Source organism: Mastigoproctus giganteus, chromosome 8 (genome assembly GCF_048544385.1).
Source record: "Mastigoproctus giganteus isolate SK-2022 chromosome 8, ASM4854438v1, whole genome shotgun sequence".
NCBI lineage: Eukaryota > Metazoa > Arthropoda > Arachnida > Uropygi > Thelyphonidae > Mastigoproctus > Mastigoproctus giganteus.
The window spans coordinates 93,765,132-93,790,014 of NC_143582.1; the positions used below are offsets into that span (position 1 = coordinate 93,765,132).

General features: G+C 39.5%; 1 protein-coding gene across 1 annotated transcript in view; it reads right to left on the bottom strand.

Annotated features, from left to right (window-relative positions):
• Positions 1-24,883, bottom strand: part of LOC150081719 (uncharacterized) — a 167,107-nt gene that overhangs the window by 21,431 nt on the left and 120,793 nt on the right. Inside the window, exons 7-8 of the mRNA XM_090378828.1 lie at positions 18,327-18,415; positions 15,469-15,699 (exon numbers count right to left, since the gene is read on the bottom strand). Coding sequence (XP_090234954.1) covers positions 15,469-15,699; positions 18,327-18,415 — 320 coding nt within the window. The remainder of the gene's footprint in view (positions 1-15,468; positions 15,700-18,326; positions 18,416-24,883) is intronic.

Below are 24,883 nucleotides of genomic sequence, written 5' to 3' on the forward strand. Positions count from 1 at the left end.
GATCACTGAATTTCAGGAGAAATGCCTTGCGCTGTTATTGGATTACAGGAGTGTGTAATGATTCTAATTGTCTGCTTAACAATAAATAAATAAAAAAAAAAAAAAAACAGAACTCATTTATTAGTGAATTTTGTGGTCCCCACCTACCATAGCTAGGCCTTTTGTCTGCATTTAACCCTCCCCTACTTAAACGGACCCTAAGTTATTACAAGGGACAGGTAATGACGTCAGCAAATGTGTTAATTTTTTTAAGGGAGGTTAGCATGTAAGCATAAAGCGACTACTTGTCTTCACCTTGTCCTTCCATCTCCTGTTCGTCCACATGTAATAACCAGACTCTTAATGGATGGATTTTTATAAAATTTTATATATAGCTCTTTTAGGAAGATTTGTCAGCTCGTTTCAAATTTCATTCAAATTGGGCCAATAGAAACGCAATTATTATTTCTTTGACCGTCTGTCCTCACGTAATAACGCTACTTTTAGTGGATGGATTTTTGTTTAATTTTATGTATGGTTCTTTTAAAATGATTCTGTCCAACCATTCCAAATATCATTAAAATTGAATAAACGCAAATCCAAATGTTTATATCCACTATCCTCCAATTAAAAAAAAAATAAATAAAAAGAAAGGCGTGTGAGCCGCAACTTAATTGTCGCTTTGCATGGTCAAACGAACGGGGTAATTGGTCTGTAGAATGGTGGAAGATGGTTCTATGGAGTAACCAATCTCACTACACCCTATCGCAAACATGGGCGGTATGGCTGCAGAGAACGCCTGGAGAATGGTTTTTGTTGGCGTGCATAGTGTTAACATGAAGTTCGGAGGCGGTGTGGTTATGGTAAGTAGCCGTTTCCATTTCTCATGGTACGGCCTATGACCTTCGGTGGTTGGGTGGTTAACCATGAACGCCGACGCGTGCATTTTGGAAAATTCCATTCTCCCTACGATGTGGTAGTTGACACAAACATGGATCTTACAGATCCATGTTTGTGTCAACAGGATAATGCCACATGCCATACCATCAGTGCTGTTTGAGAATGATTCATATACTAAAGTTGGAATGGTCGGCCAGGGTCTCGATTTTAACCGTACGAAGCACCAATGGAATGAACCAGAACATCTGGTGAGGGCCAGACCAATAAGCTCCGCATCGGTAACTGAGTTGTTTGCTGTGTTGCAGGAAAAATGCACCCGCTTCAGTTTATCGTTCGTTTGCGAAAAGACTTGCCCACTGACAGCGGAGTGTGTCATAGCGGCCAAAGGGGATTCTGTTGAAGTGAGTGGCAGTGACATCAGTGTGAATGCTACGTGTGTCCAGATACTTCTTGGAGGGTGACGTAAGTGTGGTTTTTATACACACTTCAATAGGAAAAAGTCGGATCAACACCAAATTTTCTGATAAACATATTCTGATAGCGGCTGGGAAGTTATACGTGCAATTCCAGTAATTTAGCCTTCGTAGACTCCTCCCCTCCTCTTCCCTAGCTTAACCCTGCAGCAACATTGTTGTAAACTTAGGAAAGTTACTTTGGTCCTTTTCAGAATTTCAGGACTTCTTTAGTGTTCTTCTTAGGATCCTTATACCAAATTTTCTGTTGCCAGGCCAACTCATTTTCCCTGCATCTTTTAAGGTGTACTAATACACGGATTTGATGGTTTATCACAGAAGAACATCGCGCAGGAGCATTTAAATGCTTCTTGCATACTGTGGAGAAGTTTATAACTCCTGATATCCTTCATTTCATAATCGAAGTAACTACTAGCATGCCGCCAGGTCCTCCAGTGCAGGAGAGACCAAAGGGTCGAGGGGAGGGAGGGGGGGATCTGATGGTTAGTTTTCTTGATTGTTAAGTCAGGAGCGGCTGTTCGAGACTCACGTGAGGGAGCATAATTTGTAATATAATGAATTTGAATTCTGGCTTAATGAATTTGTTTGTTTGATTTTTTTTTTAGATATTCATTGTGACAGTTTTATTAATAGTGCCCAAATGTTAAACAACAGCAGACTATAATTAATTGAATAAATAAATAAAACTTGAAAAAAAAATCTGAATTTCATTATACTGGGTAAATTACTTAAAGGTTCTTTCGAATATGCGACACATGCAATTGCAAAAAAGTACCTCGAAGTCAACTCTCTTTATTTCACCTGTTAAATAAAAAGAAATATCAACTTTGTTATAAGTATTGTAGAACCCTTTGAGAGACCACCTTGAAAGTTAAAGTACATTAGAGAAAGAGAGGGCGGAGCGATTCAGACCCAAGCGAAGATGACCAATGTCGGCAGCAGTATGGTACGTAGGGTAAAAAAACAATTTCAGAAGAGAAAAATGTCAGGCAGACTTGTCCAAGAGTTGCTTCGGTACATGAAGATCGATATATTACAGAAGCATGAAACGCTCTGCAGAAGCCATATTGCTTATTAACTTACATTAGAACCCACCGTTGCCACAGGAAGGATGTTCTCCTGGCAACCACTTTAAAAGTAAACTCAAGGAGTCGTTATGCAAGGCGACCCGCAGTCTGGCTATTTTCAGAATAATACGGAGAGACCACGTGAACTGGATTGGATAAAACTTTGACAAACTGCAGCAAATAGTCGCGATTTCTTATTACAATTCTGCTCACCACAAATTCTTGGTTAATCTACGTGTGGAAAGAAGGTGGAAGCCATTAGCCTAAAGCGTACCAGAAAGAGGGAGTATGGAGTCGATAGTTGGAACCATTATTAGGGATGTAACATCGGCTTTGTTAGAGGTAATTCATGACTGATCATTCTGATAAGATGCTATGACGTTGACAGCAAAGAATTGAATGCAAAGAATTTACGCCTACCCGGACTGTAATAAATTTTTATACAGTAAAACCTCGGTTTAATGGACTATATGAAAGTAAGGTCTGTAGAATATTATGAAATAAAAATAAAAGCTTCAGATTTTGCTGCCGTAATAGAATGGAAACTCTGAATTGAGCTTATTTAGAGTTTGAGGAGCTCTTGAATACTCAGCGAGGATATTCGAGAGTTCAGATGAAGTCCCACTGCTGCTGATAAGCTCAGCAGGTTGATGGAAGGTAGTGGTTAGGAGAATCCCAAGTCTCTGACGCTGTATCTTGAAAATATTTTTCTCTGAAGAGCATACAGGGAAGAAAAGGTTTTGAGAGCATTACAGCTCCTGGTCTTGGTTCGTTGATAACTCAGAATTAGGAAACCTGCCAGACGTAGTAGCTGCAGAAAAGATCCTGCTACATATTGGAACTATTCTTTAGTCAACAGCGTCATATTTATTGAACAGAAACCATCCTTAGTCCGAAGGGACATTTTTCCCTCCTTTACCTTTAGTTCCTTACCAAGTTTAATCGGAGTAGGTTCTTGCTCTTAAGACCCTTATTCCTTCACAAAAAATAAAAGACTTATCGATCTTCAAATACACCAATAGTGGACACCTGCTAATACACAACGGTGCGAAAGGCAAGCGAAACCACACCGCGTTATTAATTGGCGACGTATAATCTTGTTGATTGTTGTTTTTCAGCTGCAGCCATCCCACTGTTCACCCCAGAGACTTACCAAATGACGTCTCAATATTTAAAATCGATTTTGTCTGCTCATTAGTATTCGTGTACATCTTTGATGAGAGACAATTTTTTTAAGCTTGGTGTTTTTATAATGAAAACGGGACAGACAAAAATAAAACAAAAGCTGTGAATAGGCAACAGTTAATAGCATAATGTTCGAAAGATGTATCCCAAAGATCTAAGTTTCAAATGTCCAAGGACCGTTGGACCGTTGATGCGTGAGCCGAAGGAACCTTTCGTGTGATTTTAGTGTCTGCATCCAGCTAAAACTAGACACGAAAGTATTTTTTTTAGGAATTTTCCGTTAAGGAAAGAAGCAAGAACGGAGTTAACATAAAACTTATCAAATATGAGCAATAAAAAAGAAAGTAGCTAGAAAATAGTTAACCGAAAGTGCGAGTTTTCCCTTCTGTGGATTTTAAAATCGCACAACTTATCATAAACAAACAGTTAGACAGACCAATAAAGACCATAAGATCAATCAACCGAACTCTTGTTTGCTTGATTAGTTTTTGAAAGACTATTCTTTCAAAGATTTTATCTAAAGTCATTGAACATCTTACAACTGCTTTTCATTCCTTTCTATTTTTAAAACCTGAAATAGTTGCATTGGATCTTTGTTAACTCGATCTTGATTTTTAATTTTATATATAATCTACAGTGCTGCACTGCAAATTTAACTGCATAGAAAGCTGACAGAAGAGTTTCTCCTTTGAGGTTCGACGTGTCTTGAGACCATGACTGTTGGTTCACACTGTTTGAGCTCTGCGAGATTCTCAGCAGCGGACTTTTCCCGTTGTGGTTTCTGTTGCACTGACGTTTCAAGTAGAAGAAGGCCTGAGGAACCCGAATATAAGTTTACCTTGCAGTTATAGACAGTTGCTTTGTTGAACATCCGTTTTTATGTTTCCTTCATGTATTGAAGGAAATATTACTGAAAAATGCAGTTATAATAAAGGATAATATTTATAATGGATAAGAAAACACGTTAGTTAATAAACAGCAAAGAGCAACGACTTTTATGCGCGAAACGATAGATGTCCCATATATTCAAATTGAGGAAAGACAGTTGTAGGATAGATGTGCGAAAATTTGCCTTTAGCCAGTGGGTGGTCAATTGCTGGAACAAACTTCCATCTGTCGTTGTGGAAGTTGATAGCTTAAATAAATTCAAGGAGGAATTGGACAAACTTTTAGAGGAAATGGATGGGTGAAATAAGAAGTGTTTAATAAACGACACGTAGCTTTCGGGGTTAAATGGACCCCTTCGTCGGCAATTCTAACAGGATAAAGAAGTTAGAGACAATTTTTAACGAATACAGAGTTGTGCGTGCATGAGATTAAACATTCAATTGCTAGGTTGCTGCTCATTGTTGTTACACGGATGTGTGGATTTGCTGCCAGCGTTTATCCAGTTTCAAGATAGTTGCCTCTAAGATAGGGTGCAGCCTTCTGCCCTTGCAGCGATTCATAGTTCTTGGATTGCACGAGATGTTAAGTGATTCGAGGCGGTGGCGAAAGTCGGGATTGGTCAATCACTTCGTAATCGCGCTTGGGGTTAAGGTCATGATTGGTCGACCAGAAGTGTTCCGCGATTGCGGACTGGTCAGTCTCACCAAGGCGGATTGACCTGTCGTACTCTGCAAGGCGGTCTTGAAGGCGTCTCGAGCTCTCCCTTATGTAGCAGCTGCCACAATCTCTGCAAGTTATGCGGTATACCATCCCGCTGCTCAAAAGAGGGATGACTGGAGTATTCACGTTAGAAACTAGAGAACGCAAGCTCTACTGGGTAGCGGCACGCATTTTATGCGGTATTCCCTGAGAATATTTGAAATCTGACCCGACATGCCCGGATAGTAGGGAATGTAGGTGGTAGGCATATTGTCATGCGTTGATGACGGACTCGGGTGGATCATGAGCTCCAGCGCTTGCAATAAGCACTTGTCTAAAATGTGGCTTGGATAACCACAATTGACCAGCTCGTTCTCACTCTGGAAATCTCGGTACACCTAGCTTCATCCGAGCTGGAATGGCTCCAAGCACGGGAGAATAGGGTGCGGGCGGCGCTGTTGAGATGGTTAGGGGCGTGGCCCGATCTGTAGTTGGTAAACTGCCCGCACCACATTGGCTTACGGTATACCGAGGTTTCCGGGTGTGAGCCCACATCTTTTATCAGGACATCTAAGAATGGAAGTTTATCGTTTATTAAACTTTCTGGATCAAACAGTACAGTACTTATTTATCATCATGGAATCCATTACTACAGACCCATTTACCTAGATAAGAAGGCTTTTTTTTTTTTTTTTTGGCTAATGCTATATAAGCTTGCTTTCTTACATCACGTGCCTTCACTAATGCTAATGATTGTTGTACCCTGAGGAAAAATCAAAAGAGCATTGTGTGAGGTGTGTTTAGAATCGCTGGACATTAACCAAGATCGTCAAGGAGAAATGGTGCATCAGTTTTTTGCCTTCTTGCCAACTTTCAACAGAACTCTCACCATGCAAAAGCGGTAGAAGTGTGGATGGACAGAAGTTACCAACAATCATTCGAAGAGAACAGAAGCACTACTGCCATTTGAACAGAGTTACGTTTTCTGCATTTAGGCCCTCGTGGGTAGCAGAGTTTAAGTAGGACTGGCGTCCTTCCCCATACCGGGTGGAAAAGACCAGAGGTTCGAGTCGCGTTGATGACAGGAGGAATTTTTATGTGCCTTTTTTACAACATGGCTGAATTAGTCAGTCTCAAGCGAGGTTACCATAGTTTTTCGTCCAGCAAACAGAAAATCGACCTCAGAACACAAGCAATTTACAGACAATATATACGGAGTAACATGGCCTTAGTTGCTGATGCCCCTAAAAACCCAACAAAACAACAACAGCTGCATTTTGGAAATATCGCAAATAATGATAATAAAAATATACATTTTTCCTTCGTATTTGTAATCCAGTAGAATCGTTGTTTTTGTCTTCAACCCATCCTTTTAATTGACTTTTAAAAGTACGTAGCAATTTACACAGTTGTACAGAAGATTGCATCTAATTTTCCCATTAAACAAATCCCATTTCTTATGGCTCGTGGACGCCGAGCAGATTGTCTCCACCCACTCATCCATATTAAATCTGTCGTGATTTAGTATTTTAATGACCGTAATGATGTACTTTGTAAATACATTGCAATTAAAAAATAAACGAATGGGTTTAGGGAGGTATCAATGATGAAAGTACAGCCGATGTGTGCGTGTGCGCGTGTGCGCGCGTGCATCGGAAGGAACTGAAAATAATGAGCGTAATAGCCAGAGGACATGTTTAAAAATTCCCCTTTTATGAGCAATTCGTTGCTGGATGCCACTTACTTTCATTTTAGGGAAAAAAAAATAATAATAATGGTGGAAGGGGAGGGGAATCCTTTTAGTTCTTTTATTTTTTTCTGAAAAGTTGCATAAGCGGTAATTAGGAACTGCTGATGAAGTTTTGTAATTAATTTCAGGGAGATGACAGGTTTGGAAGAAGCCGTGATGGATTCAGTAATGTAAAAAGAAAAAAAAAAAGAAAAAAGTTGAGGAAAGAGAGGCTGTGCAGCGGTTTACAGCACGCTGTGTTGATGTGGAAGGCCTCAAATTCGATTCCTGTTGAAGGAGTCTGTTCTAAGAGACGATCAAGAAGTGAGTGTGGTCAGTCTACTGGCTATTAGACATAATTGCAGTAATATTTCACTAAGAAAAAACTCTCATGGGGATCGCTGGTGTTCAAAGGGCATTGTCAATTATTTATTTTGTTGTCTTAAATAACAATCTTTATTTCCATCATGGCAAGTTGCCAGAGGCTTACAAAGGGATACTTCATAGAAAAAGTAAATACGTGTAGAGAAATAGTATATAAGAAAAACCAAATAACATATCCTGTAATGACAGGAGGGTACAACATACTAATGAATTTGTGCATGGGGTAAGAGTTAATAGTCCTGCGGAGCACTGTAGCAGATATGGGCTTTTTCAGAACGTGAAAAAGCCTCATAAGTAAGTGGTTTTTTTGTCCTGGAAACTCTGGTTTTTTGTCCAGCAAAGAGAAAATCAACCTCAGAACACAGGCACTTTACAAACAGTACGTATGGAGCAATATGGCCTCAGTAGCTGATGTTCCTAAAAAACTACAACGACACTGTGGCAGATGCAGGCAGTCCGGCTCGAGATTATGACGGGTTGTCCGTACGCAGCTGGAGGTGCTGAAGCCAGATGCAAATAGTTGGTCGCAAATAGTGGAGGTTAGCATCGTGTTATTGGATTCTCATAAGCATCTGATTTGGTAGGAAAGGTCCTAAAAGGCAAACTTGTTGGAATGCATAATTACCATTGGCGTTGATCTTAGGTGGACCTGCCATGAACACATATCTCATATATTGGGTTCCAATATAACGTCTGTGACTATTTTAGTAGTGAATACAAGTCTTCTACTAGATTTGGTATTCACCATAGCCCCAGTTCTTGTGCTGTTGTCCGTTGTGCAGGTGAGGGGAAGGTGTAATTTGTGGGTTGCCCATTTTGGCAGCCAGTATTCCTCGGCATAAATGTGCTTCGCGTTAGTGTGGGCAACTGATTTCAGCTCTATACAAGACAGCTGTGAATAAAATTCCAAAAAGTACCCCCCCCCCCCTTTGGTACACCTGCGATAATGGTTGTTGAGATCGTACGATCGTTAGCTAGAGGATTATGGTTATGTTGCGAAGGGCACTAATGAATCGTAGTACATACCCCATGGATTCCAAAATATTGTTCCAAGAGGGTGATGAGCGTCGGAATGAGGATGGCGTCGAAGGCAGCTTGGAGGTCAAGATAGGTTATTGCCATCTCAGGCGTTTTTCTCAAAAGCTCGAAGAGTGGCAAATGTAGTGGCAACTAGATTGCTTATGGTAGATCTGCCAGAGAATGCACGAAATATCTGTGGAGGCAGGTACGGAAGAATTTTGCATGTTAGGATAGGAAGCAGGACTCTCCAAAAACTTCATGGGACTTGAAGAGCAGAACATTCGCTATTGATGTTCGCTGCTTGAGATTTTGGGAGGTGCTTTATTGTGAAGCAATTCCACAGAAGGAGAAAGTGGTGCCGGAAGAGGACTTTTTTAAAATATTGTGGTTAAGGTATCAACAAAATAAGGCAGAGACACTTTGTCATAAATCAGGGAATCTTATCATCCCTAATTGTAGCAGTCAGGGACAGGACATTAATTGTAGTGATTAGTTGATGTTTGGCTAAATTCATTGTGGCAAGTGGGCCCATCAGACGAACGTTCTCATGAAGTTGTATAAGTAGTAGTTTAAGTATTTTCCATATAGCGCGAGGAAGTCACAGGCTGTACCGGCAAAAAAAAAAAAAAAAAAAAAAAGAAAAAGAAAAAGAAAAGAAAAGTGGATAATGAAATAGAAAACAAATTATGAGCTTCCCTCCTCATGTAGGTTGATCCAGTTGATCTTTGAATTTCTTCCAACTGTCAGCATCAACTAGCTGGAAGTTTGGCAGCTTTTAGACAACTTGTTCCAGTATTCAACACCTCGCTGGCTAAAAGAAAAACTTCCTACAATCTAGCCTAAAACTCTTTCCTTGTAATTTGAATTTATGGCCTCTAGTTCTGCAATTATTAGCACTGAAAAATCCGCCTACGTTCATTTTACTAAACCCTCTCAGAGCCCTATAAAACTGAATCACATCCCCTCTAAGATGTCTGGTTGCCAAGCTCTCTGTAGCCCATATAATCGAAGTCTTCCTTGTACGGTGCCGCTTGTGCCGATCTTTCTATGCCAATTTGCCGACATTGAACCCTTTGGTGAGACTCAATGTGTTTTCTCAGATGACTTCCCCATACTTGGATACGATATTCCAAACGCAGTCTTACAATTGTCTTGTACAGTGGGATTATGAACCTCCTATTTCCACAGCATAATATTCGATAAATCATCGATAGGACACCATGGGCTTTCCCTCCTGGCCACATATTTACACTGCTCAGAGAAATTCATATCCAGCCCTTACATAACTCCCAGTTCTTTTCTTCCTCTACTGTTTTTAATTCAACCGCACCAAGCGTATAAGTTTTGGGGTTGCTGTTCTGCAGGTGTAAACCTTGAATTTTGCTGCATTAAAACATAGCTGCCACTTTTCTGACCATTCTTAAAGCCTGTTCAAGTCATCCAGAAGAAGTGCTACTTGGCATTAATTATTAAAAATTCACCCAATCACACTGCCTGCAAATTTTGACAACGCGCCATATATCCCTTCATCAGTTGTTTATAAAAATCAGTAACAGTAGACCAAGAACCGACTCTTGGGGGAACTACTTCTGACTTTACAACATTTTGAAGCATATCAATCATCACAATCCTCTGCTTTCTGCGCTGAAATAGAATATTTTCAGTAATCCCAACGTGTTCCAGCTTATACAGTATAGAGTAACCTTTCATGAGGGACTGAATCAAATACTTTGCAAAAATCCAAATAAACTATGCCGTAATTGTTCCCTACATGCAGCTCATGAGTAACTGTGTCAAAATAGCTTACTAGGTTAGTTAAATATGATTTACCTTAAAAAAACCATGTTATGTGTCATTTGAAATGCCATTTCTATCTAAATGTACCCGAACTGCACTATTTATCATTCCCTCCAACATTTTTCCCTACCACGGAAGTCAGATTAACTGGTTTGTAGTTACCAGCTTCTCTCTCTCTCTCTCTCTTAGAATCGCCTTTATGTATTGGCGGTACGCTGCCACTTATCAGGGGTGTCTTTATCAGCAAGAAGGGTCTTTCGTCGATAAAGATTGATGCGGCCAGGGTCCGATCTGATCCGTTTTATTTTATTATTTTGTGTTCACATACGTGAAAAACTCCTTGCCCCATTTCTTTGCTATCTTAGCCAGTGCTTTCTTATACACATCATTGGCCTACTTTACCTTATCTGTGGTACAGACCAACTTGTAACTGTTGTAGGCGTCAGTACTTTCCTAGCTCTGTAACTTTCCCACGCTGTACTTTTTCTGCTCTATTAGACTGGCGAAGTCCGTATTCATCTATCTCAGCATACTCCTCGTGCTATATTTTCTTAATGGTATGTATGCATTCATGCCTTCTGTGATTATTGCTTTAAAGCCTTCCATAATTCTAATGTATTCGCCCTCTAGCTGCAATCTACCCAATTCACAGATGCTATCCAGCGTCTTAAACTGTCATAGTCGCCTTTTCTTAAATTAAAACCCGTGTCTTTACCTTTAACTACTCCATCTTTCTTCATCTTCCAACTATCGACTGCTTGATCACTAAATGCCAGTGGTTCCTGTACTTCAAGCCCTGTGATGTCATCTGATTCGTGAGTTATGATGAGGTCAAGAATATTCTTAGCCACAATATTTTATCTAACATGCTGGTTCAAACAATAATCATCTAGTTTATTAAAAATTTTGTTCCAAATGGTGAGTAACCCCCCCCCCCCCCAACTTATTTCAATCAATTAGGGGCCGATGGAAGTCACCTATAATAAGACATTCATAGTTGCTTATCCATTTCATCTACTTGTACATACTCTTGTCATACACTTCACAATTGTCTGGTCTGTTGATTACTCCCACCCTCATTTATATTTTGCTTCCAACTAACTCATACCACGCAGATTCTATGCTGGTAGGAGTAACTTATGACAGCATAAGCTCTTTCACTCTCAGGCTGCTTTTGGTAAGAAGGATGACCACACCTTCCCTCTTATCTTTCCTAAATACGTTATACATACCATAGTGTAACTCGTCATTCTCAGTTTATCTGTAATACCACGTTTCTGTTAGCCCTCTTATATCAGCGTTTGAATTCATCCATTTTATTGACAACACTCCTAACATCATTGTGGATACAGTTAAGACTAAGTATTCTTCTGTAGTTTACCACCCTGAAACATCCCTCGAAGGTATCCAGACTTGTGTCCCTTGTTTCCTTAGCGTTACCACCTTGTAGCCACATGAGAGGCTCCGGCTGGCCGAAGAATCTAAGTGAGTAGTCCATCCATTGATAAAGATCAATCCTTAGGGATGCTGCTAGCGAGCGGGATTATAAATAGGTTTGCCTTTCTCGAGGGTTGCTTCTAGATGCTTCTTGATGGTGTCAGTGTTTTACGTACTGAAGATGGCTTTGGAGCGCTAGAAGGTAGTTCTATCTTGCAAGTTAACAGATTGTTTCCACTTAGTGTGAAGAAGCTGTTTGGTATTGAAACTACTTACTAGGATATGCGCGATTTGATTACATTGGAATTAGCAGAGCTTTCGCTGAATGGATGTTTCGGGGAAAAATAATACGTTTCCCTTAGCTTCATAGACTTCGTTGAATAGCATGGCGAACATTATTATACCACTGGTTTTCAATCATTGCTAAGGCCAATCATTTGTTTTAAATAAAATTTCTACAGAACTCTATTATTTAAATTTTGTTTATCGCCGAAGTTTACTCACCTCCACCTCCGACTCACTGAAAGAAACAGAATTGTTAACCTGGTGTTTCCCAAGGTTCGGTTCTTTCCCCCACTCTTTTCCTCTTGTATATTAATGACCTTCTTCCATTGACTGGAAATCCTATCCATAGTTTTGCCGATGGTAGCACATTGCATTCCACTTTCCATTTTGAGAAATCTTGTCCTGCTCAATCAGCTTCAACTTCTCGAAATCTGCTACCATTTCCTTAAATGCCGATCTTCCAGGTAATTCTCCAGTGGGGCAAAGACAACTTAGTTGATTTCAACCTTTCTAAATCTCAGTCGCAAAAATGATCCTTCTGCTCCTATCTCTAGTGACACTCCGATTTGTAGGCAAAATGATATATCTCTTTTGGGGATTACCCTGACTTCTAATCTCTCTTGGCACAAGCGCATTACAAATATTGTTTCCTCTGCATCTAAAAAACTTGGTTTTCTCTTTCGCTCTCGGCGTCACTTTTCTTCCAAACAGCTGTTCACTCTGTAGAAATCGCAAATCCGCTCTACCATGGAATATTGTTCCCACATCTGGGGTGGTGCCCCCAAAACCTCTCTCAGGCTTCTTGATTCCATTCAGAAGAGGGCAGTTAGGTTAATTAATGATTCATCTCTAACAGAGTCTCTTCACTCTCTGCCTCATTGGCGTTCTCATTCTGCTGCATGCCTTTTCTGTAGACACTTCCATGGGCACTGTTAAACCGGGTGGAAAAACCCGAGTTCGAATCCCGTCGATGACACGAGGAATTTTTATGTGCCTTTCTACTACGTGACTGAGTTAGTCAGTCCCAGGCACGGTAGCATGTTTTTTCTCCCGGAAACTGGGGTTTTTCGTCTAGTAAACAGAAAATCGGCTACAGAACACACGAATTTACAGACATAATATATGCGGCGCTATAGGGTCTAAGTCACCGATGCGCCTAAAAAGAAGCAAACATTAAATTACTTTGTGGGGGGTGGAATTGAAGTCTTTAATTTATATTCATATGTCTTTACTCTTCTTTAAATTTTTTTTGAATATGTATAATAATAATGCTTTATTAAATATTCCTTATTTGTTCTGTTCCCTTATAACTATAGACCTCTTTTTCTTACACCCCCACGTACACATCTGACTTTACTTCCTAGGAGAATTCCAGATTCGTGGGAACTTCTCAATTGTGTATAATTCCCTTCGGAAAGGCTGAATGTTCAGGAATAACAAACTCACAAATTAATAAACAACAAAGTTTATTTACATATATATATACAACAAAATATACAATTGAATAAAAAACATGTAATATGCATACAAGGTTAAGTCAAGGATACCTTGCATATATTATTCTTATATTACCAATCAATATGCTATTTTCATCATTATACTCTGTGTTCTCGCCATTCTGTTACAATACACTGAAGACTAATCTTAACTTTCCTAAAGTCTCTATTTGTTATTAGTCTTTCAGTTGGACCAACAATTTTTCATTAATACAAACACTATATTCAATTATCTATCCTTAGAACATTCAAAGATTCTCACTATATTCAATTATCTACCCTTAAAACATTCACATATAATCCTTACTACCCTACTAACATATTATAATCCTTTGAACAACTATTTAATCTACTTATCTTTCGTTTCTCTTACATTTTACAATAACCTTTTTGAATTAATTAAACTCTGTTAGTATATATATAATTTACTTAAGAGATAATTTATCTATCAATTTACTTCTAGTGCTATCTCTGTTTTTCATTAATTAATCACTATACTGTTTCACTAACAGTCCTTGTTAACTTACAGTACTTATTATTATCTTTTATCTTTCCTTTGCTTTCCGGGGCGGTTTCAAACTTCCATTTGGCTCACTGAGGATCTCCTTCATCTGCTTTCACCTGAATTTGCTACAGATAATTTTTTTAGGAACTCTTGGCTGCATGGGACTGGCGTTCTTTCTCCACCTTATTCGGGCTACCATCCATTCGCTGCTTCCTTCCTTCTGATCGAGCTACTAATTTCGCATTTTCACTACTTTCTCTCGAGCTACTGGTTCTGCGGATTTCGCTCCCTTTCTCTCCACCTTATTAAAACCTATCACAAGGAAATTCATAGGGCATCTCACTCTAACCCTTCTCCACTCCACTTTATTAAAACTTATCACAAGGAAACACTCATAGGGTGCTACCCTCGTTTTTTCGCTCCACCTATTAAGAACTTTTTCAAGAAGAAAACTTCCCCAGGGCGCTACCCTTCTCTTTTCCCACCACGTCCAAACACTCAACTGTTAACTGACACATATTTCTTAACACAACAGAACCCTCAACTGTCCATGTTACTAACTCATTTTACTTATCTCGACTGCTGTGTCCGCTGACTATTTCATTTTCCCTAGCACCAACAAAAAACTCAACTTAGAATCCCACTAACTCATTTTCCTAAACACCCACATAACTCAACTCGGGGTTCTGACTCTGTCTCCCCCTGTTCACTCACTTTTTGTTCATCTCCTTTTCTGTACCGCCTACATATGTCAAATCCGCCCTAGTTTTCTAATAGCTTTTCACTTACCGCTCCTCTTGTATAGACGTTGTCTAATTTAATCCTTGCCAGTGATCTTAGTAATATTCTTGACTTGTAATGTTCCGCTCCCCCATATTACCTTATTATAAGTTTTACTTTAAACTAATCTCCCTCCTCCACAAAATATTATATTTGTGAGATTTTACATCTTACAACTTGCTATTAGCTAAATTTTAATGTAACCTACTCCAAAAAATACAAAACAAGTTTAGTATTCATTTATACTGTAAACAAAGATCGAATACAGTTAGTATTCGATCTTTGTTTACAGCGATGCTTTCAAGCAATGCTTATGTTATCGTTTGTAACGCATGACATTCTTTTGTTCCCTCGGAAACAAAATCTGAATAAGAAGTAATCTTTAAAGTTTGTAAACACCCAGTACCATCAAATCAAGAGCTGTTTTGTAATGGAGTTACAAAACTGTTATTTCTCTTGAATACATACGCGTGAAAGGTTACATTCTTCAGCATAAACACCATTATTGAAGTGCATGTTTGTTTTTAATTAAACTGAAAACGAAGAAACTTCGTAATAACACATTGTCACGTTGTATTCGTTCGAAGAATGCGTAGAGTGAAAAATGAATTTGCTCTGCTGGTTCAGAAGTCGAGGAATGTAGTAGGAATTAAAAGGACAATGCCACGATGGACACAAAATGATTCAATTGAATAAAACGAAACCGAAATGGTGTAGCCGAGTGATACATGGACCTCCTGAGAGAGAAACGAAGCGTGTACAAGTTCCTTTATTTCCGTGATTTCACTCGACAAGTGAGGCATTAGTGATCGCCAAGGAAACTAATCTGTAACCACCCACTCACCTCTTTCTGCTTGCAGGCTGCTCCTTCCCCTGATGACCAAGATCGTGTTTGTCTAAACCTGGCTCTCTTCGAGTCTCTGTTTGTGGCAGAAACAGGACCACCCACTTGCCACTTAGCCCGATGTAGTTCAGTCTGTAGCAGCATTACCGACACGTCTCTGTGGAGTAGCTCCCAGCGGAGGTGACACACCTGCCTCGTTCGTTCCGCCAGCGTCTCTTCCACGTTTCGGGCCTAAACAAAGGGGGTGGAGGAGAGAGAGAGAGAGAGAAAAAAAGAAGAAGACATAAACACGCAGCTCGGATGGTAATAAAATATCGTACGTGCCTCTAATTTGCACACAACACCTTGAGGTTAGCCACCCAATTGTTTGTTTTCCGTGGACAACCGCCATAGTGGCTGAGTCCCCTGTACGCCGTAAATTTCGCTCTAAATCGCTGTGTTCTTTCAAGCAATGCTTCGGTTGTAAGAGATGTCGGAAATCCTGGAAATCGTGTTCCCCGACGAGGGCAATAAAGTTGTGACGGGATCCGAAAAAAGAATCCAGCGAGCTATGACTGCTTTGTTGGAAATTTATGGACCCGTATTGCGTTTCTGACAACATTTCCTTTTCCGCCGTGTAAACGCTGCCCTTTATTGTTGTTTGTGTGGGTGTGTTGAAGAATAGTTAGGAAATATTCCCCTTCGAGAAGAGTTCAAATCAGTTCCATGGTTGTAATGAAGTCTGACGGTAATCATCGCTTCACTTTGACCTCGTTTAGATCCGTGGTAACTTAATTTATAGTTATTATTATTATCATCAGTTTATTTAACAAATACCCTTGCACAGAAATTATCAAGAAGGGTGGCTCACACATACATCCAACTAAACTTATTAGAGAGTAACATAGAATAAAATATCCGAAAATACACTGAAAGGACAGAATTTATGGGGTTCCTGGGCAATGCTACTTTGTCACCCCTCTTGCTAGTGGACGAACCCACCGCTTGGCAGGTATATAGGTTCACTGCATTCACGTAGACGATAATTCGATGTCAGTATGGATAAACGTCGTCAGTTAACCGACTTTGAAAGAGGGATGATAGTGGATATCGGATGCATGGGTCACTCTATAAAAATTGCACTGTACCCGTTCGACAGTATCAAGAGTATATAGGAAATACGCCATTTCCGGAATAACATCTCATCGTGGATAGCGCTGTGGGTGGAGAGAGGTGGTGGATGAACGTAGCCGTCGACGTCTGTCTCGCATTGTTTCAGCCAACCGGAGAGCGTCAGTGACACAAAAGGGGAGCCGCCGACCCACCAGAGTCCCATTGCTAATACCACGACACGGGACTCTGTGCCTCAACTGGGCGAAAGAACATCGGCACTGGACCTTGGATGATTGGAGACGAATTTTCTGGTCCGATGAGTCCCGTTTGCAATTATTTCGAGCGGACAGAGGGTGCGTAACTGGCGAAAACCGCACGATGCTATGCACCCGGACAAGGAACTGTTTAGGCAGGTGGACGGTAGGTAATGGTCTGGGGCATGTTTAACTGGTACACGTTGAGACCTTTGGTACGTCTAAACGCATCTCTGAACGGTCCAGGTTACGTGTCCATCCCTGCAGACCATCTGCATCCCTTCAGGGTGATCGTGCACCCACAGGGGAATAGACTCTTCCAGCAGGACAATGCGCCTCCCCACAAAGTTGTTGTGACTAGAAGAGCAGTCTGCAGATTTTACCACCATGGAATGGCCTCCCCCTTTCACCGGACATGCACCAATGGTGCGTCTTTGACCCAGGAATGCGACGGAATAATGGACAGAGGTGTAGCACGTATGGATGGAAATACCTGTGGAACGCTTTCGTGAACTAGTGGACTCAATGCCTCGCCGTGTGACTGCCCTTATCCGGACGAAAGTTGGGCCTACCCGTTACCAGGTTGGTATCCCATGATTTCCGTCCACTCGGTGTGCATAAAATAAATAAATATAGAGGAAAAGTTATATAGATACAGAAATCACACAGGTATAGAAAAATTAAAATTACAAACTATTATACATGCATAGAAAAATGACAGTCTACACTAAGAATTGTTTCTGTTAGTAATTCTGTTGAGGAAAAGGAATATCCCCAGTCCGATAAGAGTCTTTTGAAGACACTAATAAAACGTTCATTTCAGATTTTTATGAGTTCAAGGGCGCTTGAATTCTTTCTTGAATTACGTTAGTTGCAGGGAAAGACCACCACTCATAGTCGATAGAAACATTAGAGTTAGTGGAGCTTGAGTTGTTTAGAGGGGTAAGCAACAGTCCAAGGGGTTGTACTATTGATCTGGGGCATGTAACACTTATTTAACAGTCCAACTGAACAGTCCAAGGTGTCAAATATTAACCATTTAAGATTTAAAATCATTTAAAACTAATTATTAAACCAAACTTGCTTAAATAAACTTGATGTGATAACCAATATCAGGATCGTTGACAAAGTAACAACAAATACATCCTCAACTAACATAAAAGTTACATCTCACGTTTATCACCTTTAGCAAAGAGATGACAGTATACTAGGGGTGCTCAGCTCAGTCAGAGTCACCAAACTTGATCTAAAGGTTGACCGCACCCTAAACGGGGGGAAAGCCACGATAAGCACTATTTCATAAATTAAATTACGAAGTTGCTTCTTCGTCTTGCATGTATTTTTACCGTTTCAAATTTTGTGCGTCGATCTCTTAATTTTAAAAGTGCAAAATTAGTTCAACCGAATTAGAAAATAAAATTACAGCAGAAGGGGAGGGCTTCACTGAAAACTCGAACGGGCTACATGCTGTAAATCTCCAATATTTGCCTTGAGTATGCTGATGGTACTTACCTGCTGAACGACCTGGGTGGAAAGTTCATGGATCCGTTTCATGCTGTCAGGATGGCACTCCATTATCGTTTTCCACTTCCGTCGATGACCTAACAATAAATTTAAGCAAACTTTATATGTATTTAGAATTAACCCAAAGGGCAAAAGAAAAAAAGAAATACAAAAGCAATTGGGCTGCATATCACATTACATATGACAGAGATTTCTGATATTAACCACACTTAAAAGTGTGGAACAATCCTAAATAATCCTAATTGTTCTAAATTCATTCGCCCGATATGTATGAGGGGAGACTATAAATAACGAGGCCAAATCTTGTGTGTGAGAGACTTGCGGAAGCAGAGGAATCAGCGCGTGGACAGCTGGCACGTGTTTCCACTTAACCTTGCTCTAGCAGCTGTGAAGTGCGTGTTATTGCATGTCGGTGTAAAAATGATTGCTCGTCACTTGGAGCAAAAAATTGATATCTAATGTTGTGTGAAGTTAAATCTTCGAGTGAGACACTGGGCATGCCAAAAGAAGCTTATGGAGGTGCCAAGAACCAGAGATTTTTATGGGAACGGGAAGTGTGCAGCAAAGAAGGCAAGGAAGATGTCCATGATGATGCACAAAGCGGTCATCTGATCACTAGCAGGGCTGGTGTCGAAAGTGTCGAAAACAGCAGAAGTTTGTTTCATTCAGAGAGAGACAAAATAATGCATTTTTTTCTATCAATAATTATTAATTATTGAAATGGAAAATTCCAACATCCACAGACTCAAGAAAATATTCAAATCAAAATAACAGCTGACGACAACGTTGGCCAGTCAAGCATTTCTAATGGTGACCATGACCTGGAAGAAGTAGTTGTAGGTATCATCTAAGAAAAAAGAAAGGGTTTCAATGATTTTGCGTTTGAAGCCAACATGACATATGGGCTGTCTTTAACAGAATGTTGTTCCGTTAATAACCTCGTACGTTCTTTCCTGTGGTAGCACAGTGTTTATGGTTACTGTCCTCCAACACCAGGGTCTTCTAGGATGGAAAAGAGGAATTTGAAGCGAGGAATATTTATGAGTTTTTATTTTCATAAAGTGGCTGAGTTAGTCACTCTCAGGAGAGGCTGTCTTGCGTGACAGTATTATGACTTCGCCAATTGTCTTTCGTTTAAAGAGGTCTCGGTCCGAGTCCAATCGTAGATTGGAAGAATTTATTAAAGCCTCTTCAATCAGGGCTATACTTAGCCGATCTCAGGCAGAGGGAGTAGAATTTTTACACATTTGCCCAGACATAATGCAGAGGGGCAACATGGTATAAGTCGCTGAGGTGCTTAAAACCCAAAAATAACAACAGCTGCATAACCTTACTTTCTTTGGTGCTTAACACACACTTCTAAATCTTGTCCAATGCAGTATATATCATTTTATCAGTTCGTTCTTCACCTGTCGATCTTATATTTTAAATAAGCTACGTTTTATTGTACAGAATTAACTGAAAATACCCGAATTATCTCATAAACTGCGTTATACATTGAACTCTTACGGTTAAGCAATGAGTTCTCAGAAAGTCTAACTGAAATCGAAAATATTATTAATTGCAACTAGGGGGGGGCTTCGCCCTCTGCTCGCTGCGCTCGCTTCTTTTGATAAAATAAAATACTTACCGAAGCTTTCGACACTGTCTGTATCTCTTCCTCAGCTATGAATACATAAATACTTTACATATGAAAATCAAGAATGGTACCACGTGGTCATGCTCAATAAACAAAACGCGGCACGAGGTTTATCGAACATGACCACTCTTAAACAGAAGCTTGTTTTACCACAGTAAAACAAGCTTCTGTTTCGTATTTTAGTATTTGTTACGTATTACCACGTAACCCGCATCCCTCTTCTCCCAATGGCAGAATAAATATCATTAGGAGGAAAATTATTTTAGCATTAGCATTAGTAGAGGCATTTGATGCAAGAAAGCAAGCTTATGCAGCATCAGCCAAAAAAAAAAAAAAAAAAAAACCCACTTCCACTTCACCCCTCCGTTCGTTCAAAATACCTGTCCAGCTGAGCCTTAAACTTATTTAGGCTATCAACCTCCACCACAAGGGATGGAAGTCTGTTCCACCAACCAACCACCCGCTGGCTAAAGGCAAATTTCCGCACGTCTATCCTACATCTGTCTTTCCTCAATTTGAATTTATGCCCTCTCAGGTGATTATTCTGAGCTAGAGGAAGAATCCCATCAGCATTGAGCATGCTCAAACCATTCAAGGCTTTATACACCTCTATCAGATCACCTCGCTGGTGCCTAGTCTGCAGACACTGTAATTTGCAAAACTTAAGCATGTATAGAAAGATAGTTGATATGAACAGAAGATGTGTTCCTTTACGTTGAGGTTCATTAGCCATCTTGAACTTCTACCCGCCGCGTTGCTCCCCTTAGATGGATAATTAAATCACCACTGCAATATATTGATGACAAAGCAACAATTCAGTTATTTATACCTTTGGCTACCGTCTCTTTTATATAAGGCAGAAATCTGGGCATCGGCGATTGATACTGTAGTGAAACCCTCTTCGCATCAGAATTCTGGATTCTCAAATGGATCGCAAGCGCAAACTTCCACCCCGGTGGAAACAATAACAATGGTTCAATCCCTGCATATACAGAGGCTACCTACGGTCATCAACTCGTGCAAGCTCTTCACCCCCGTATTGATTTCTATCGGCCAAATTTCCACAACATCTTTCTGGGATGGTGCTCCTGAAGAGTTCCGCCAACTCTCTGGTAGCTAGAGAGCAAAGCAGAGAGCAGAGCTGTGTTCAAGCAAAGCTTGCCTTCGCCTCTCACATCGTTTACTGCTGGCTTAGATTCTTTTTCTTGCTCAAGCCCTGGACGCAATAAATTGTACGGAAAACGTATTTTCAGTTGTCTTCCTCCCTCCCTGATCGAAAGTTGTCACGAGCTGTATGACTGTGTCATTCAACATGTCTATAAACTGTGCACGCTGTTAACATCTCTGGACCTTCGGAAGAAGGTCGCGTCTACATCCACTATAAAACTTCTTCTTGAACAAACAGAACTTCATGCTCGTGCAGCGGTCCGAACATCCTTATTACAAACGGAAAATCTAAAGAAACGGTTGGCTTGGACTAAGAGCCATCAATATTAAACAATGAAGAGAGGAAAAACGGACTGTGGCCAAATTAATCCAAAATTGAAATTTTTAGTTCCAAGAGTAGTTTATGAGAGACGATCAACTGAATAAAAACTGATGCTACATTATTTAGTTCCTATAGTCAAGCATGGCGGTTCCATCATGATCTAGGCTTGCTTCTGTTTTTCTGGAGTACGTGACATCGTCAGAACTGAAGGAAATTTAAGAAAAGATGGCTATAAAACATAATGCAATATCCTCTGGACTTCAACTTTATGGAAGAAATTTTATATTACAATAAAACAATAACCCAAAATACTAAGCTGTGCAGGGACTAAGCTGTGCAGGGACTTTCTAGCAACTAAACAACAGGAGGAGTATTGCAAATTGTGGGCTTACCAACCCTACTCGCTCGACTTAAACCAAATAGAGCTTTTATCAGATCATCTAGACCAGTGGTTCCCAAACGTTTTCGAGTTACCACCCCCTTGGTTCCATAAATGCATCCCCAACGTCCCCCAGTCCTAACTTATAAAAATATTTTTCAGAGTGGCAGACTGCACGACCTAATGAGGAAGATAATAAAAAACTATAATTCAAAACAGTAATGATTAATCGCACATTTATTTCAAATCCAATAAAAGTTTTATTTTATTTAATTCAACATGGTGAAATTACTGGACTAGTGATTCTAGCTTTCCAAAATCTGACAATCATTTAACAAAAGTCCTAGAACTACATTTCGCAATAAGTTCATTTTTCTGTAAATTTTTAATGCGAGAGATGGGCTTGATGACATAATTACCAGTTTCTCAATATTCGGTTTAAAGTTGCTTAGAAGGAGTCTTAAATTATCACGTTCAGTAATCTGGAGTCGATTTCTTTGCTTGGAGATAAGTTGGATGATCACACTACATCACGTTCTACTAAATATGAAGTTAGGAATGCAATAAGTAGCTTCTTAACCGCTGTTCATAGGATAGTGATCATAAATTTTCTTTTGTAACCAAAATTCTTGATAAGATTTCTTAAACTTCGGTTTCAGCTCAATATCATTTTGTAACTCAATTAGTTCTTCCTCTAATATCCAAACTTCCTCTATATCTAAAAATATATTCATCATGCATTCTGGAATTTCTATCAAAAGAAGATTCTTAAATCGTTCAGACATATCTTTATGTTGGGTATAAAGATCTTTTTGTGACCATTTTGCGTATCCAAATGGTCACAAAAGTCTCGCAGATCATCGTGTATCCCACCAACCGTTTCTAGCTCAGACAGAGAGGGAAATTGATATAGCTCGTGACGGCCTATATTGCGCTTGAATGAAGTTAACCTTGAAATAAAAGTAGATACTACAGATTTAGCCTTAATAAGGTTGATATCATTTCCTTGGAACTATAAATTCATTTCATTGAACTTTGCAAATAGTTCGGACAGATATGCAATGTCATACCTGATACCTTTTTCAAATTTATCACTGAGAAAAGAATCTTTCTCTTTAAAAAACTCCATAACAGAGTCAAAAGGGTTATAAAAGCGTCTTATGCAGTTGCCTTTTGATAGCCAACGAACTTCAGTAATGAAGCAACAAATGTTGAAAATCTTAGTCATCCTCAACACAAAGCTCCTGGAATAGTCTATCATTGAGAGCATGGGCTTTGATTTTATTAACACCAGTAATGACTTTGAAGGCGATCACTGAGGTTTTTTGAAACCAGATGTTGGTGAATTTGTAAAGACATTTGGTACAACTTTCTTCAAGTATGCAGCACAACCACGGTAGCGAACAGTCATTGATGGAGTTCCATCCGTCGCAAGAGCAAGCATGTCATCAAGTGGAATTTTCTTGTCTTTAAAGAACTGCTCAACGACACGAAATATCGCCTCACCTTTAGTATCCGTTTCTAACTGCCTTGCAAACAACAACTCTTGAACTGAACTTTCATATTTTATAAAGCGCGCATATGCTAGAAGCAAAGATTCATTGCATGGAAAAGTTGACTCATCTAGCTGTAATGCAAATTCTGTAGTTCTTAGTATGCTACACAACATATCTTCCACATTCTCAGCCATTTCATCTATGCATCTTTGAACTGAATTGTTGCTTAATTCGACAATTATTGTGGTGCTTCCTTGATAGAAATAAGTTGCTTTAATTGGTTTCATATCAGAGGAGGGTGCGTGATTTTTACTTATAATTTGAGAACGGAATCTTGTCAGTTCTGTACACCATTCGTGTGACACCCTGTGTAATTACTTAACAAATATTCGTGCTATGCACTAACTTGAATAATAGTAAATAAGCGATCAACGCACTTGGGAAGGTCTGACCTCAAACGCCCCCTTACATTGTCAGCTAATTTCAAAAAAATAAACAATAAGGAAACTGCTGTTATACGCTATGATTCTAAACTTTTAGGTGGACTGTATATATATTTCACTGGCAATAATCACTTAATGTGCTCAGCAGCATAACAACTGTCCTCAATTTACAACCCAAATTGAAACGTTGTAAATAGAAACGCTGTAAATGTGTGATTCAACTATATGAGAATTAAATAAAGAATGGCTTAAACTTCACTCACCTCCTTAATCCACGTCAAAGCTACACTTTGACGTGGGAACCATAAAGTGACGCACCTCTGTTAAATGAGAGATCTTGCTTCTGAGTAATTGTATGATGGTATTTTTGTTTACGTTGGTGAACTTGTTACAGTACACGGTGGATAAACCTGGAGAATCAAAGGAGAAGAGAATTTTAGGCAAAGCGGTGTAAATTGAACCTTAAAGATTAAAGGGGAAGCCAAAGACATTGAAACTGACTATTTTGAAGACAAGCTACATAAACAGAAAACAAATATCTGGAAACTTTCGATACTCTGTGGTCCTCAAAATCTGAGATGACCGAAAAAATCGTTTGGAAGGAGTAGCATTGCCGTTTTGGACACATTATTTTGGTTAAAGAAAAAACGAATTAAGTTCAGAGCGTTAACCCACGAGGGTCATACCTTCTGGTGTTTAAGCATAGTTTTCTGCGTGATTTTATAGGATATTAAAAAGTTAAAGTATACTATAATATGAGTTAGTATTGCTTTATTATCAAGGAATATAGCCCAAGGGATTTCAGGAAACCATACTCCTTCCGTCTGAGATCTGCTACAGTCTCATTTGAAAAGTATGTTAGAAATTCCTTCAGTCCTAAACAGGAATCGAACCGAGAATTGATCTCTCCAGACAGTGGTGGAACCAGTATACTGTCACGCATGACGAATTGATATAGTTCGGAACTGAGTGATATCTGGTTATGTGCAAAGATGCAGGACACCAGCTTTTTTTTTATCTGTAGGTTAATAGTTTTACTTTCTGACATTTATCTTATTTGTATAAAAATATTCGTTCTTTTAACCATGAGTGGATACTG